Source organism: Rhinoderma darwinii, chromosome 8 (assembly GCF_050947455.1).
Source record: "Rhinoderma darwinii isolate aRhiDar2 chromosome 8, aRhiDar2.hap1, whole genome shotgun sequence".
Taxonomy (NCBI): domain Eukaryota; kingdom Metazoa; phylum Chordata; class Amphibia; order Anura; family Rhinodermatidae; genus Rhinoderma; species Rhinoderma darwinii.
Window position 1 is genome coordinate 42353056 of NC_134694.1, and position 17654 is coordinate 42370709.

At 41.8% G+C, this 17654-nt stretch overlaps 1 protein-coding gene across 1 annotated transcript in view; it reads right to left on the reverse strand.

The window, feature by feature from the left end:
- Positions 1 to 17654, reverse strand: part of FAAH2 (fatty acid amide hydrolase 2) — a 231597-nt gene that overhangs the window by 27877 nt on the left and 186066 nt on the right. The window contains exon 8 of the mRNA XM_075835625.1: positions 15084 to 15183. Coding sequence (XP_075691740.1) covers positions 15084 to 15183 — 100 coding nt within the window. The remainder of the gene's footprint in view (positions 1 to 15083; positions 15184 to 17654) is intronic.

The window sequence follows — 17654 nt, forward strand, 5'->3', positions numbered from 1 at the left end:
CTCACTTACCGGCTTTTTTGAGGTTCATGAGCATGAATCTACTCCCTTGCCACTCCAGTGGGAGGCGCTGAAGTGTGTCATTAGAGGAGTCCTGATACAAAATGGGGCACGCTTGAAGCGAGAAAAAGGGGTAGCTATTGCGCGTCTCCTTACTAAGATACGGGATCTGGAATCCTGTCATAAGCGGGTTCCATCCTCACAGGTTTTTGCGGATCTTACTACAGCGAGAGAATCCTTACGTTCTCTAATAGATCAGTCACACACTCGGTTCAGGGATCGGATGCGGAAGCACTCCTACGACTTTGCGGATAAATGTGGCAGGTCTTTGGCACGGATATTGCATCCCCGTACACAAGCGTCATACATCCCTAAAATTACATCTCCCTCGGGCAGTGAGGTTCATGACCCGGTTGGTATTACGGATTGCTTCAGACAATATTACTCGGCTTTATATAATATTAAAGGCCAATTTCATGATATGCAGGCTGAGGCGTTACGGGATAAAATCGGGCGTTATGTTCATGATACTGCGTTGCCGTCTTTGGAGGATGGGGAGGCTTTGGGGCTCGAGGAAGATTTTTTGGAATCGGAAGTGGAGCGTGCTATTGGAGACTCACCCTTGGGCAAGAGCCCGAGGCCTGATGGGTTTAATAACAAATTCTATAAGACATTTAAAGATCAACTGGCTCATTTTTTGATGAAAGTCTTTAACTCTGTGTCTTCCTCGTGTCCCTTTGCGCCTCAGTCCCTCGAGGCTCATATCACCCTCTTACCAAAACCAGGCAAGGATCCAACGTCGTGCCCAAACTTCAGGCCCATATCGCTAATCAATGTTGATGTAAAGCTTTTCGCAAAGTTGCTTGCCTCTCGTCTGTCGCCATTACTGCCTGGCTTGATCGTGGATGATCAGGTGGGGTTTGTATGCGGTCGGGAAGCGCGGTATAATACGAACAAGACCCTCCTTTTAACATCATACTGCCAATCCCGTAAGATACCGATGTGCTTACTCTCGGTAGATGCCGAAAAGGCTTTTGACAGAGTGCACTGGGTGTTCCTCCGCAATGTCCTGATGCAGGTTGGCCTTGGCACCACTATGGTGGATAGGATAATGGCGTTATACCATAGGCCTACAGCTCGAGTTCGTGTTAACGGACATTTATCTGACTCTTTGTCTATCACTAATGGCACGAGACAGGGGTGCCCACTCTCGCCTCTATTGTATGTTCTGGTCATGGAACACCTGGCCGTGGCACTGCGGAGCAACCCGAATGTTAATGGTGAAAAAAAAAAAAGAGTCCAAAGTATCCAAATATTTAAGAAAGTACAAAATCTTTATTGATCAACACATAAGAATCTAAAATAAAATATTAACTAGATCAACAATGGAAATACATTTGATAAGAATTGAATACAGGTAATGCATGACATAGATAGAGGTTACGTACAAGTGCTGTATGATATAAAGAGATCACTCTTAGAAACGTACTCATATAGGTGGACATATGTCAGAACAGAAAGAAAAAGAGGAGAAAGTAAGAGTAAGGTGTAAGTAGTCACAATTCATGTCTGATGAGCATAAAGAGTGTCCTAGTTTTCAATGAAGTCTGACAAAATCGTAGTCAAGTGCTTACCCATATTCATTGGCGTAGTGGTATGACCCAGTAGATAAAGTGGTGCCCCAACGCGCGTTTCGCGTATCGCTTCTTCAGGGGGTCTTTTTTTTCTTTCTGTTCTGACATATGTCCACCTATATGAGTAAGTTTCTAAGAGTGATCTCTTTATATCATACAGCACTTGTACTGAACCTCTATCTATGTCATGCATTACCTGTATTCAATTCTTATCAAATATATTTCCATTGTTGATCTAGTTAATATTGTATTTTAGATTCTTATGTGTTGATCAATAAAGATTTTGTACTTTCTTAAATATTTGGATACTTTGGACTCTTTTTTTCTCTAGTTTATATATTATTGTTTGGAGTTCGTATCTCCGAAATATTGTGGGTGGTTGAGATTCTATATCCCACCCTTATACTGTTGTGTCCTGTGAGACTTCTTTTGTTTAACTAATGTTAATGGTGTACGTGTTGGCTCACAGCATCATAAATTGGCGCTATATGCAGATGATCTCCTTGTGTACATTACAGCTCCCATGATTTCTTTGCCATCTTTGACGAAGGAGTTTGAGCACTTTGGTCATTTAAGTAATTTTCAATTACTCTAAATCAGAGGCCTTGAATATATCTCTGGATGCTCCTCTGGCTGCCCATCTCGCTCAGGTTTTCCCGTTCAAGTGGCAATCTACGTCCTTAAAATACTTGGGGGTGTATGTCCCCACGCAACAGTCAGACCTGTTTGCTTTGAATTACACGTCCATTCTGCAGCGTACTCTGAAGGAATTGGCGGAGTACGGCGGGAACCGTATGTCATGGTTTGGGCGTATCAACGCGGTCAAAATGGATATCTTGCCCAAATGTCTATACATCTTCCAGACTGTCCCTATTGTCGTATCATCCGTTTTTTTCCAGATTTTACACAGGGCCATAACTAGATTTGTATGGGGCTCCTCTAAGCCTCGCATCCGTTTTGCTGTCCTTAGTCGGCCAAAAGTAGACGGGGGCGCAGGTCTTCCAGACTTTAAACGATACCATCAAGCTGCGATGATTATGAGGGTAGTGGATTGATTCCATTCGAAAACGGGTAAGCAATGGGTGCGCATTGAAAGAGCTAGGTCTCCTCTTGCATTGTCCTCTCTGCCGTGGTTGACTGTCCTTCAGCGACAAACTATTTCTTTGCCTTTCCTCACACGTCAGTTTCTTGTGGTTTGGGAACGGATCTTTGGTACTGTGGGCCTTGTTCATCGCCCGGGTCCTTTGACTCCTCTCTTTGATAACCCTTTCTTCCCTCCGTGCAGTTACGTCCGCGCTTTAACAGTTAACCGCCGCGTGGCGCTACACCGCAGCGGCGGATAACTGTGCAGGGCGTCTGCCCTGCTCTCCCCGTTGCCGATCAGCGGCCTGTCGCCGCTGCAATCGGCAATTAACCCCTTCGATGCGGTGGTCGATTGCGATCACCAGATTGAAGAGGTTTACAGCGGATCGGTAGCCCCCCACATGCATTTGCGGGGGCTGGCGATCCTGATCACGGCAACCAGAGGCCAGAAGCCCCCGGGCTGCCATGTACGGAAGCCTCGGAGGAGCAGCTTCCGGTTGGTCCTCCGATGCTTCCTGCCAGTGTGACAGTTACGTCAATGACAGTTAGAACACATTACACTACGTGTGTAATGTAATGTGTTCTAGCAGCGATCAGAGCTGCAAGTCTAAGTGTCCCCTAGTGGGACAAGTAAAAAAAAAAGATCATAAAAATGTTTTTAAAAAGTGTAAAAATAAAAGTTAGAAGTGACAAACAAAGAATGCTTTTTTTCCTATAATAAGTATTTTATTCTAGGAAAAAAATTAACACGCTAAAAAAAGTACACATATTTGGTATCACCACGTTCCTAACGACCCAATCTATAAAACTGTAGTATTATTTTTCCCGCACGGTGAACACCGCGTAAAAAATAAACGAAAAACCGTGCCCGAATCACAATTTTTTGGTTACCAACCCTCCCAAAATATACAATAAAAAGTGATCAAAAAGTCGCATGTACGCAAAAATGGTACCAATACAAACTACATCCCGTCCCACAAAAAACAAGCCCTTACAACGCTTTTTTGACTGAAAAATAAAAAAAATTATGGCTCTCAGAATATGGTGACAAAAAATAATTTATTTTATAAATAAGTGATTTTATTGCACAAACGCTGCAAAACATAAAAAATTATATACATATGGTATCGCCGTAATCGTATCGACCGCAGAATAAAGTAAAATGGTCATTTATAGCCCAGGGTAAACGCAATAAAAAAGAAAGAATAAAAAAAAATTGTCAGAATTGATGGTTTTTGGTCAACTTGCTTGCCAAAAAATGGAATAAAACGTGATCAAAAAAATTTCTGGTACGCCAAAATGGTACCAATGAAAACGACAGATTGTCCCGCAACGAATAAACCCTCACACAGCTCCGGTGAAGAAAAAAGAAAAAAAGTTCTGGCTCTCAGAATATGGCGATGCAAAATGTGCAGTGTTCCAAAAGCAGATAAGATCGGGTGCCATTTATCAGTGCAACATCGGCCACATATCTGCGGATTATTATTTATTTACTGCATTATTATACCCTCTTATTATATATCCTGATGTACCCCGCACAGATAACATATGCCCCCACATTATAAACTGAAACACCAGTAAAACCCCCAAACAGAACAACTACCAAGATACATCTGCGCCCCAAAAGCCAAATGGCGCTCCCTCCTTTCTCAGCCCTGCAGCGTGCCTAAACACCCGTTTACGTCCACATATATGGCATCGCCATACCCGGGAGAACCCGGTTAATATTTTATGAGGTATTTGTCTTCAGTGGCACAAACTGGGCATAACATGTAGTGCACTAAAATGGCATATGAGTGGAAAATTGTAATTTTCACTCTGCACCATCCGCTGCACATTAACCCCTTCGCGCACCACGACATAGCATGTCTTAGTGTGTGTGGGGGGGGGGGGTGATGTATGGAGCGTCTCACGTGAAAAATAAAGAATTTAAAATGCCAAAATCGCTGTTTTTTGGTCTTCTTCGTTCTACCTAAAAATGTAATAAAAAGTTCTCAAAAAGTTGTATGTACCAATAAAAACGACCGCTCGTCCATCCATAAATAAGCCCTCATACCGCTCTATTGACTGAAAAATAAAAAAGTTATGGCTCTTGGAACGCGGGGAGGAAAAAACGAAAAAGGAAAAGAAAAAAATGTATCAGTCCAGAAAGGCTTAATTACTTTCTAATGGAAAACCATTTATGACCACACGTGGGGTATTGCCGTACTCGGGAGAAATTGCTTTACAAATGTTGGGCAGCTTTTTCCCCCTTTGTCCTTTGTGAAATTGAAAAAATGCAACATTTGAGTGGAAGAAATGTTGATATTCATTTTCACGGCCTAATTCTAATAAATCCTGCAAAAGACTTGTGGGGTCTAAATGCCCACTATATCCCTAGATAGATTCTTTAAGTGGTGTAATTTCCACTTTTGGGGGGGTTTCCACTGTTTTGGCCTCTCAGGGGCTTTGCAAATGCGACATGGCGCCCAAAAACCATTTCAGCTAAATTTGACCTCCAAAAGTCAAATAGCACTCCTTCCCTTCTGAGCCTTGCTGTGGGTCCAAACAGCAGTTTATTACTACATATGGCATATTTCCGTAATCGGGAGAAATTGTTTTACAAATGTTGGGGTGCTTTTTCTCCTTTATTCCTTGTAAAAATTAAAAATGACTACCTTTTTTTCAGAAAAAAAAAGTAGATTTTTACCTTTACAGAATAATTCCAATGAATTCAGCAAAACAGCTGTGGTGTCAAAATGCTAACTTTACCCCTAGAAAAATTCCTTGATGAGTGTAGTTTCCAAAATGGGGTCACTTTCCAGGGGTTTCTACTATTTTGTTCCCTCCAGTGCATTTCAAACACGACACGGCACTGAAAACTATTCCAGCAAAATCAGAATTTCAAAATTCAAATGGTGCTCCTTCCCTTCGGAGTCCTGCTGTGGGTCCAAACAGCAGTTTATTACCACATATGGGGTATTGCTATAATTGAGAGAAATTGCTTTACATATGTTGGGGTGTTTTTTCTCTTTTATTCCTTGAAAAAATTAAAAATGTCTACGTTTTTTCAGAAAAAAAAGTAGATTTTCATCTTCACATACTAATTCAAATAAATTTAGCAAAAAAACTGTGGGTTCAAAATGCCAACTATACCCCTAGATAAATTCCCTGAGGGGTGTAGTTTCCAAAATGAGCTCACTTTTGTGGGTCTTTATTGTTTTGGCCCCACAAGACCTCTTCAAACCTGACATGGTACCTAAAATATATGCTAAAAAAAAGGAGGCCCCAAAATCCACTAGGTGCTCCTTTGCGTCTGAGGTGAGTGTTTTAGTAAATTAGCGCACTAGGGCCACATGTGGGATATTTATAAAAACTGCAGAATCCGGGCAATAAATAATAAGTTACATTTCTCGGGTAAAACCTTGTGTGTTACAGAAAAAAATGTAATACAAATGAATTTTGTAAAAAAAAAAATGAAATTTGTAACTTTCACCTCTACTTTGCTTTAATTCCTGTGAAACGCCTAAAGGGTTAAAACACTTTCTAAATGCTGTTTTGAATACTTTGAGGGGTGCAGTTTTCAAAATGGGGTGATTTATGGGGACTTTCTAATATATAAGGCCCTCAAAGCCACTTCAGAACTGAACTGGTCCTTGTAAAAATCGTCTTTTGAAATTTTCTTGAAAATATGAGAAATCGCTGCTAAAGTTCTAAGTCTTGTAACGTCCTAGAAAAATAAAAGAATGTTCAAAAAACTATGCCAAACTAAAGTAGACATATTGGAAATGTTAACTAGTAACTATTTTGTGTGGTATTACTATCTTTTTTACAAGCCGATACATTTACATTTAGAAAAATGCTAATTTTTGCAAATTTTCTCCAAATCTTGGTATTTTTTTTACAAATAAATATTGAATTTATCAACCAAATTTTTTCCCTAACAAAGTACAATATGTCACGAGAAAACAATCTCAGAATCGCTTGGATAGGTTAAAGCATTCCGGAGTTATTACCACATAAAGTGACACATATCAGATTTGAAAAATCGGCTTCATCCTGAAGGCCAAAACAGGCTCAGTCCTGAAGGGGTTAACCCCTTCCCGCTCCTTGACGTACTATTACGTCATGGCAGCTGTATCGTTCGCGCTCCATGCCGTAATAGTACGTCTCGGGAGTAACGGCCGTTTCGGCCGTCCTCCCGACACATACAGGAGCTGTGACGCTGCTGTCTTGTTCAGCAGCTGTCACAGCTCCTACAGCGGGGACCGATCGCTGTGTCCCCGCTGATTAACCCCTTAAAAGCCGCGTTCTATAGAGATCGCGGCTTTTTAGGGGTTAAGCTGCCATCGCCGGCCTGCTACGCGATAGCGGCCGGCGATGGTGACTATGGCAACCGGACACCAAACAATGGCGTCCGGCTATGCCATAGACGGAAGCCTAGTGGGTCCTGACAACGTCAGGACCCACTATGCTTGCTGTCAGTGAGTAGCTGACAGTTCTAATACACTGCACTACGCATGTAGTGCAGTGTATTAGAATAGCGATCAGGGCCTCCTGCCCTCAAGTCCCCTAGTGGGACAAAGTAATAAAGTAAAAAAAAAGTTAAAAAAAGATGTGTAAAAATAAGAAAATAAAAGTTTTAAAAGTAATAAAAGTAAAAGTCCCACTTTTTCCCTTATCATTCCTTTATTATTAATAAAAATATATAAACAAACAAATAAACTATACATAATTGGTATCGCCGCGTCCGTAATGGCCTGAACTACAAAATTATTTTGTTATTTATCCCGCACGGTGAACGCCGTAAAAAAAAATATTAATAAACCGTACCACAATCACAATTGTTTGGTCACTTCACCTCCCAAAAAATGGAATAAAAAGAGATCAAAAAGTCGCATGTACCTAAAAATGGTCCTGATCGAAACTACAGTTCGTTACGCAAAAAATAAGTCCTCGCACGGCTTTATTGATTGAAAAATAAAAACGTTCTGTCTCTTAGAATAAGGAACACAAAAAGTGAATGATTGTTTACAAAACTTATTTTATTGTGCAAACGCCATAAGACATAAAAAAAAACTATAAACATCTGGTATCGCCGTGATCGTATCGCCCCGCAGAATAAAGTTAATATATCATTTATAGCGCACGGTGAACGCTGTAAAAAAAAAAAGTATACAAAAACAATAGTAGAATTGCTGTTTATTAGTCACCACGCCACCTAAAAATGGAATAAAAACTGATCAAAAAGCCGCATGCACCCCATGAAAACTACAATGGATTCCTCAAGGGGTCTAGTTTCCAAATTGGGGTCACTTTTGGGGGGTTTCCAATGTTTTGGCACCACAAGACCTCTTCAAACCGGACATGGTGCCTAATAAAAAAGAGGGCTCAAAATCCGCTAGGTGCTCCTTTGCTTCGGAGGCCGGTGCTTCAGTCCATTACCGCCCGAGGGCAACATGTGGGATATTTCTCTAAACTGCAGAATCTGGGCAATAAGTATTGAGTTGCGTTTCTCTGATAAATCCTTTTGTGTTATAAAAAAAATGGTATAAAAAGAGTAAATTTCACCTCTACTTTGCTCTAAATTTCTGTGAAACACCTAAAGGGTTCATAAACTTTCTAAATGCTGTTGTGAATACTTTGAGGGGTCTAGTTTCTAAAATGGGGTGTTTGATAGGGGTTTCTAATATATGGGCCCCTCAAAGCAACTTCAGAAATGAACTGGAACCTAAAAAAATAAATAAATGAGGCAATACTTCGCTTCTTACATTATACTGATAATGAGCCGTGCCCACTCCGAGATGACCCCAGTTTTGACCGTTTGTATAAACGGAGACCCCTATTAGACCGTTCCAGTGCCCGGTTTTCCCAAGCATACACCCCCGAGAAGTGTTTTTCTATTGATGAGTCCCTGGTACATTTTAAAGGGAGGGTTCAATTCCGCCAGTACCTGCCAGGTAAGAGGGCAAGGTATGGCGTGAAGATGTATAAGCTGTGCGAGAGTGCATCAGGGTATACCTACAGGTTTAGGATATATGAAGGAAAGGCCACCCCCAAACCAGACTGCATCCTGGACTACAATAGGTACATGGGAGGGATGGATTTGTCAAATCAAGTCCTGAAGCCCTACAGCGCCATGCGGTGTGGTATAAGAAGCTGGCCGGGCACATCATACAGATGGCTTTGTACAATGCGTATGTGCTACGTCGATGTGCAGGCCAGAGGGGAACTTTCCTGGAATTTCAAGATCTAATCTTTAGGGACCAGGAAGGGGGGGCACCCAGTACTTCTGGAAGCGAGGCCACACGCATCGTACCAGGGCAACACTTTCCAGGAGAAGTTCCCCAAACCGGTGGAAAGGGAAAGAGTCAAAAGAGGTGCAGAGTCTGCTATAAGAGGGGGATAAGGAAAGTCACAATATACCAATGTGACACGTGTCCCGAAAAACCAGGGCTCTGTATAAAAGATTGTTTTAAAATGTATCATACATCCCTTGATTTTTAATTTACCCTGATGCACTCCGCACAGCTTACCCCCCTCATCTTTCCCTTCTGAGCCCTGCCGTATGCCCAGGCAGCTGATAACAGCCACATGTAGGGTATTGTCGTACCCAGGAGAACCCACATTACAATTTAAGGGGTGTATATCTCCGGTGGCGCATGCTGGGCACACTATATTGGACACTGAAATGGCATATACATATATAAAATTGCAAATCTCACACTGCACCATCTGCTGCGCATTATCTTTTACACAGTACCTGTGGGGTCAAAATGCTCACTACACCTCTAGATGAATGTCTTAAGGGGTGTAGTTTTTAAAATGGGGTCACTTCTCGGGGGTTTCAACTGTACTGGTACCTCAGGGGCTTCTGCACACATGACTTCGCACCAGAAAAGCTCCAGTAGGCCAAATGGTGGTCCTTTCCTTCTGAGCCCTCCCATGGGCCCAAAGGGCAGTTTATCACCACAAATGGGGTATTGCCGCACTAAGGACAAATTGGGCAACAAAATGGGGTATGTTGTTCCTTGTGAAAATAAGAAATTTTGATCAAAAATGACATCTTATTGGAAAAAATATAATTTTTTTCATTTCACAGCCCAATTCAAATAGGTGCTGTGAAAAAACTGTGCGGTCAAAATGATAACAAAAACCATAAATGAATTCCTTGAGGGGTGTAGTTTCCAAAATGGGGTCACTTCTGGTGGGTTTCCATTGCTTTGATACCTCTGGGGCTCTGCAAATGCAACATGGCACCCGAAAACCAATCCAGCAAAATCTGGACTCCAACAAACACATAGCGCTCCTTTCCATCTAAGCCCTCCCATGGGCCCAAACGGCAGTTTATCACCACAAATGGGGTATTGCCGCACTAAGGACAAATTGGGCAACAAAATGGGGTATGTTGTTCCCTGTGAAAATAAGAAATTTTGATCAAAAATGACATCTTATTGGAAAAAATATAATTTTTTTCATTTCACAGCCCAATTCAAATAGGTGCTGTGAAAAACCTGTGCGGTCAAAATGATAACAAAAACCATAAATGAATTCCTTGAGGGGTGTAGTTTCCAAAATGGGGTCACTTCTGGTGGGTTTCCATTGTTTTGATACCTCAACGCCTCTTCAAACCTGGCATGCTGCCTAAAATATATTCTAATAAAAAAGAGGCCTCAAAATGCACTAGGTGCTTCTTTGCTTCTAGGGCTTGTGTTTTAGTCCACGAGCGCAGTAGGGCCACATGTGGGACATTTCTAAAAACTGCAGAATCTGGACAATACATATTTAGTAGTGTTTCTCTGGTAAAACCTTCTCTGTTACTAAAAAAAAATTGAATAAAATTGAAATTCAGCAGAAAAAATGAAATTTGCAAATTTCATTTCCACTTTGCTTTAATTCCTGTGAAATGCCTGAAGGGTTAAAAAACTTTCTATATGCTGTTTTGAATACTTTGAGGGGTCTAGTTTTTAAAATGGGGTGTTTTATGGGGGTTTCTAATACATAGGCCCCTCAAATCCACTTCAGAACTGAACTGGCACCTTCAAAAAAAGGCTTTTGAAATTTTCTTAAGAATATGAGAAATTGCTGTTTATGTTCTAAACCTTGTAACGTCCAAGAAAAATAAAATAATGTTCAAAAAACGATGCCAATCTAAAGTAGACATATGGGAAATGTGAACTAGTAACTATTTTGGGTGGTATAACCGTCTGTTTTTCAAGCAGATGCATTTAAATTCTGAAAAATGCTATTTTTTGTAAATTTTCTCTAAATTTTGCAATTTTTCACAAATAAAGACTGAATATATCGACCAAATTTTACCACGAACATGAAGCCCAAAGTGTCACGAGAAAACAATCTCAGAATCGCTTGGATAGGTTTAAGCATTCCGACGTTATTACCACATAAAGTGAAATATGTCAGATTTGAAAAATGGGCTCTGAGCCTTAAGGCCCAAACTAGGCTGCGTCCTTAAGGGGTTAAGGAACATTTTGGGCCAAAGGGGAGTATATTATTTGCGGTAATTCAGACTAATAGCACATAGGTATTTGAAATGTTTGCTGTCCGACACAGGCAGTCTCTGTGTTCTAATAGATGAATTACTGCACTAGGAGCTCAGGACCCCCAGCACCTAGATTACACATCTTAAGCAAACAAAGCTGATGACATATCACTGCAGTTTCTGAGCTCCTGAATACTGGGTAAGTATAGCTTTATTTTTTTTTCTTACTTGCGATATTTGCGGCACACCGCTGTGATTCCACCACAAATATCGCAGCACTGCTTTGTTGCGGGTTTAAGCACCCCATTGAATTCAATGAATAAACCCGCAACAGAAGAGTTGCGCAACCGCAGAATTAATTGACATGCTGCATTTGAAGTAACCGCACCACAGGTCAATCTATGTGCGTTTTTTTCAGCGGGTATTTACTGCAGTGTAGGGACGAGATTTGTTGAAATCTCACCCTAAGGCTGGATTCACACGAGCGTGTGCGTTTTGTGCGCGCAAAAACCGCAGTGTTTTGCACGCGCAAAAGGTCCGTGTGTCATCAGCATATCGTGCGCGGCTGCGTGATTTTCGCGCAGCCGACATCATGATGACACTCTGTTTCTATATTTACAAACAGAAAAGCACGTGGTGCTTTTCTGTTTTCATTCATAGTTTTTACAACAGTAGCGCGCATCACGCGCGGCACCCGGAAGTGCTTCTGTGTGCCGAGCATGATTTGCACGCACCCATTGACTTCAAACACGGGCAAATATAGGACATGTCATGAGTTTCACGCAGCGCACATACGCTGCGTGAAATTTACTGACCGTCTGAACGGCCCCATTCATTAACATAGGTCCGTGCGACGCGCGTGAAAATCACGCGCGTAGCACGGACGTATTATACGTTCGTGTGAATAAGCCCTAAGGCTGAATGCACACGTTGCGTATTACATGCGGACTTGCCACGCGTATTTTCATGTGGCAAATCCGCAGCGTAATACAGTACACGAGATTTCAAGAAACCTTTTTTTTCTGCGCGTAAATTGACTTGCGGTGCGTATTTTAAAAACGACATCATGTCAATTTAATCTGTTTCCGCTTGCGAATTGTATCTGATTAGTTTGAAAGTAAAATGCACCAAAATAAGCAGCATAAAACCTCACCTTTTTCCGCATCAAAATGTAAATACTGCACCTAAAAACGCATTAAAAAACGCAGTTTTAGCCGCGGAATTAAGTGCGTATACTGGCGGGTTTGGTGCGGATTTACCGCATCAAATTACGCAACGTGTGCATGTAGCCTAAGGGTACGAACACACAGTGTAAACACTGCGGAAAATCCGCACCGTATTACAGTAGCAGCAGTGTGGGAGAGATTTCAACAAATCTCGTCCACACACTGCGGAAAAATGCAGCTGAAAAAACACATATGTTGACCTGTAGTGCGGATACCTCAACCGCAGTATGTCAATTAATGCTGCGTAATTGCAGCTCTTCTGTTGTCTCTTCCCATTGAACTCAATGTGGTGCATGTTGCGACATTTTCAGCGGAATCACCGAAATTCCACCGCACAAATCGCAAGTAAGAAAAAAATTTAATAAAATTATACTTACCCAGAGTTCCCTGCTACTTCTCCAGTCCGGCCTCCTGGGATGACGTTTCATCCCATGTGACCATTGCAGCCAATCACAGGCTGCAAAGGCCACATGGCCGGCAAAGTCATCCCAGGAGGCCGGACTGCGCAAAGAGAAGAGGGAGGGGGTAAGTATGAACGTTTGTTTTATTTTTCTGGTGCTGCTTTACGCAGCAGAAATTCTGACAGGATTTTTTTTTTGACGGGATTCCCAGCGGTGTTAAGGGCGGATACGCTGCACAGCTTGACGCAGTGTATCCGCCATGAAAACGGCGTGTGTTCGTACCCTAAAAGTGTGAATATGCCTTTACAGGCGTCAGTGATGCCTGGTGAGGCGTTATTGCGACCTTTGTATGCAGGTACTAGCTACACCCATTATATTTTTTCTTAACTTTATATTTTATTTTTTTTACAGTTTTTTAATAACTAGCCTCCCCGCAAAACTAGCCTCCTCCTGCGTCCAAAATGAGCACAAATGACAATCAGTGACCATGATCACTGTCGCCAAGGGGTTAAGTTTCAATGAATCAGGCCCATTATTTCCTATGCATGGAGACTAAGGCCGGATTTACATGAGCGTGTGCGTTTTGCGCGCGCAAAAGGTACTCAAACAGCTCCGTGTTTCAGCCGCGTATGATGCATGGCTGCGTGATTTTCGCGCAGCCGCCATCATTATGACACTCTGTATGTTTGTAAACAGAAAAGCACGTGGTGCTTTTGTTTTCATTCATACTTTATACTGCTGTTGCGCGACTCACGCACGTCACACGGAAGTGCTTCCGTGTGCTGCGCGTGTTTTTCACGCACCCATTGTCTTCAATGGGTGCGTGATGCGCGAAGAACGCACAAATATAGGACAGTCTGCACGGCCCCATAGACTAACATAGGTCCATGCAAGGCGCGTAAAAATCACGCGCGTTGAACGGACCTATTATATGTTCATCTGAATAAGCCCTAATCCTGTATTTCACTTATACACTTTAACCCCCTATGGACACGGCAAATTTGAGGTTTTCAATTTTCAATTTTTGCTCCCCGCATTCCAAAAGCCTTAACTTTTTTATTTCTTTGTCGACATAGCCATATGAGGGCTTGTTTTTTTGCGAGACAAGTTGTAGTTTTTCATGGCACCATTTACTGTACCACATAATTTACTGGAAAACTGATCAAATTTATATGTTTTGTTTTATGTTTTACCACTTTTAAAAAAAGAAAACTATTTGAAAATAAAATATTTAGTGTCCGCATATTTTGAGAGCCATAACTTTTTATTTTTCCATCTATTTAGTGGTGTGAGGGCTTAAATTTTGCGGGTCGAGCTGTAGTTTTCACCAATATGATTTTGGGGTATATGCGACATTTTGATCACTTTTTATTCTATTTTTTTGGAGAGCGAAGGTGACCAAAAAACAGCAATTTACATGTTTCATATATTTATTTTGTCTACGATTGTGATAGTTCTGACTTTTACGGACGCGGCAATACCAGTTATGTTAACTTTTATTTTTTAACATTGCTTTAGGGGAAAAATGTTTTTTCTTTTTTTAACTTTTAATACTTTTTTTTTTGGAACATACAAAAAAAACAAAAACGTTATTTAACGGTTTATCACTTTTTTTATTAGTACCCCTAGGGGACTTGAAGCAGCGATCGTTGGATTACTTGCATGATACACTGCAATACTAATGTATAGCAGTATCTCGTCTCCTTTGAAGCCCTGGCAGAGTACAAAGAGTACAAAGATGGCAGACCTGGGGGCCATCATTAGTCCCCCAGGCTGCCATGACAACCATTGTCACCAGCCGATCGCGTCATGGTGGGACGCGATGGCGTGTTGGACGGGTCATCCCCCTGATTCTAACTATTTAAATTCCATTGCATTTAAGGTGTTAAACGGGCATAATCAAAGTGATCTTTGGTTCCGCCCGTTGCAGTGAGGCGTCGGCTGTATAACACATCAGCCACCTGCTGAGTATGGAGCAAGCTCAGCCCGTGAGCTCGCTCCATACTTCCCCTTAACGGCTGTCACGTACCAGTTCAAGACATGTCGTTAAGGGGTTAAAGCCAGTGTTCACACATTGTGGTCTAAAAGTGTTTTTTGCCACATACAACAAAACCGCACCAATATGCCGCTGTTTATGGCAAAAAAAACCTGTCTTTGAATAATGACAGAACAGTTCTGCACAGTAACATCTACTTGGGTTTGTCCAATACTGTGCAAAAGTTGAGCAAAATTGCAAAAGAAATATGGAAATATTTGTTCTCACCAATCGCTGGCAGTGTATGCTTTGATAGACCGAACACCCATTTTAGAAGTTCAAAACTTGGCCACATAGAATTCCCATTTGCCATCAAGTCTGCAAAGCTCTGTGATAGAAGAAGATTGTGTGAAAGGTAGTTCTATAAATACAAAATCAAAAAAGCACGTACACAAACACCTCAACTTTTTATTACACAGCAGTCTATATGGATACTTTGCACATGTTGAAATATATGTATGCAGTATGAAGAATGACTAGCAGATCATAAGCAATGCACTCAGATACTGATTAAGATGAAAAAAATGGCAAAAGGTACATTTACAAATGACAATTTACTTATACCACTATTAGCAAGAGCAAACTTATACGAAATTGTTACGACAATAAGAGAGATGTTCTCACCATTACAGCTATCGTATTGTGAATTATTTCATTTGCATATTAGATTGAACACTTAGTACAGCACAGAAGAACAACATATGCCAATGGCGAGATTACAGTATATATGTATGGATACTTTTGATGAACGTATATAGCAAATGTGATGTGAACAGTCATAGGCCATGTTCACACTGTCCGGAAATTCCAGTAGGCAAATGAACTGTGGATTTTTACGGAAATTCAGATGAGGATTCACATGCCGATTATCCACTAAAGTTCACCTAAGTAGATTTTTGTAAAAATCACATTAACATACTACAGAAACAAACTCATTTAGATGTATGCAATGGATTTCTGTCTTTCCTCCCCTTCAGGATCCACTCCTGGTTTGTGTTAAGAAAAAGAAACATAAACGTAATGATCTTGTGGATGGGATTGATAGCAAGTGTCAGTTTTTGCTGACGATACAAAACTTTGTAGGATACTTAAAACTCAGCTTGACTATAAAATATTAGCTAAGCTGGCAGAATGGGCAAATTTAATGTTGATAAATATAAAGTAATGCACCTAGGATGCAATACATTAAATGGAATAGAACTAGGGATAACGGAACAAGAGAAGGACAAGCGTAATCTGGTTACAAATAAGCGAAGCAGCAGCACTCAATATCAAGCAGCAGCTGAAAAAGTAAATAGGCTTTTAGGGAGATAAAATCCAGTGATTTAAATGTTAATATTGCCCCACCATAAATCCCTTGTAAGGCCACATCTAGAATATGGAATTCAGTTTTGGATTCCAAATTGTAAAAAGGATATAGGAGAACTGGAGTGGGTTCAAAGGCGGGCAACGAGATTATTAAATGGGATGGGAGGTGTCACTTACAATGAAAAGCTAGAGAAATTGGGCCTGTTCAGCTTGGAAAAAGAATGCCTTAGAGGTAATCTTATTAAAGAGAACCTTTCACCTGCCCTTTACATGTGCAACCGAGTGCAGCATGAAATGGGCATGGCTGCACAAACCCTGGGTCACTTTACATTTTTTTTCTACCCTCCTCCGTTATTTAGATATCGGTGCTGTTATATTTGGTGCCCGATAATTAAATAACCCCCTGAACTGTCAATGGGGCATCTAATGGCAAGGGGGCGTGTTACTATGGCTGTGACCAGGGCCGGCCCTAGGATAGATTTCGCCCTGTGCGAAATGATCTTTCGGAGCCTCACCCCATCATTAAAAAAAAATGCCCCATAAAAAAAATTATAATGCCCCTTTAGTGCCCCCATACAGTATAATAATAATATAATATATTACAACCCCTTCAAGGACACAGTATTTTGTCCTCTAATTGTGCCCACAGTATTATGCCCCCTGTAGTACCCCTACACAGTATAATGTCCGCTTAGTGGCCCCCACACAGTATAATGCCCCCCTGTAGATTTTGCCATATAGCCTCCCTGCAGACAGTGCCATAATCCCCCACCTCCTTTTTGTAGACCGTGCCATACAGTCCCCGCACCTCCCCCTTGTAGACAGTGCCCCCAAACAAAAACAAAAATTGTACTCACCTAGGCCCCGTTCCCATGACTAACTGAGCTGCTCCATGACGTGACCCTAGTACAGAGTTTCCCAACCTTTTCGTACTCGAGGCAGCACTGGAAAAACAACATTTCCTCAGGGCCCCCCTACCAAAAATTGTTTTGAGAAAGACAGAAAACGGCTAAGAACAAGCACTCCACTCGTATGGCATGTTCACACACGTATTTTGTAAGGCAAAAAAAATCTGCCTCAAAATTCCTTCAGCAACTGACAGCGTTGTGTGACCTTTTTTTTGTGTTTTTTCTTAAGGTGTTGAAGCTAATGCAAAAGACGCAGGAAAAAAAGCTCCAAACGAGCGCCGCACTTATCTTCTGCCTCCTATTAATTTCAATTGGAGGTCAGAGGTGGAAACCACTTGAAGACCATCAGCCCCCCACTCACAGCAAAATGTGTGCCGCACAGCCCCCTGGTAGGGAGTGCCGCACAGCCCCCTGGTAGGGAGTGCCGCACAGCCCCCTGGTAGGGAGTGCCGCATAGCCCCCTGGTAGGAAGTGTCGCAAAGACCCCTGGTAGGGAGTGCCGCACAGCCCCCTGGTAGGGAGTGCCCCACAGCCCCCTGGTTGGTAGTGCCCACAGCCCCCTGGTTGGTAGTGCCCACAGACC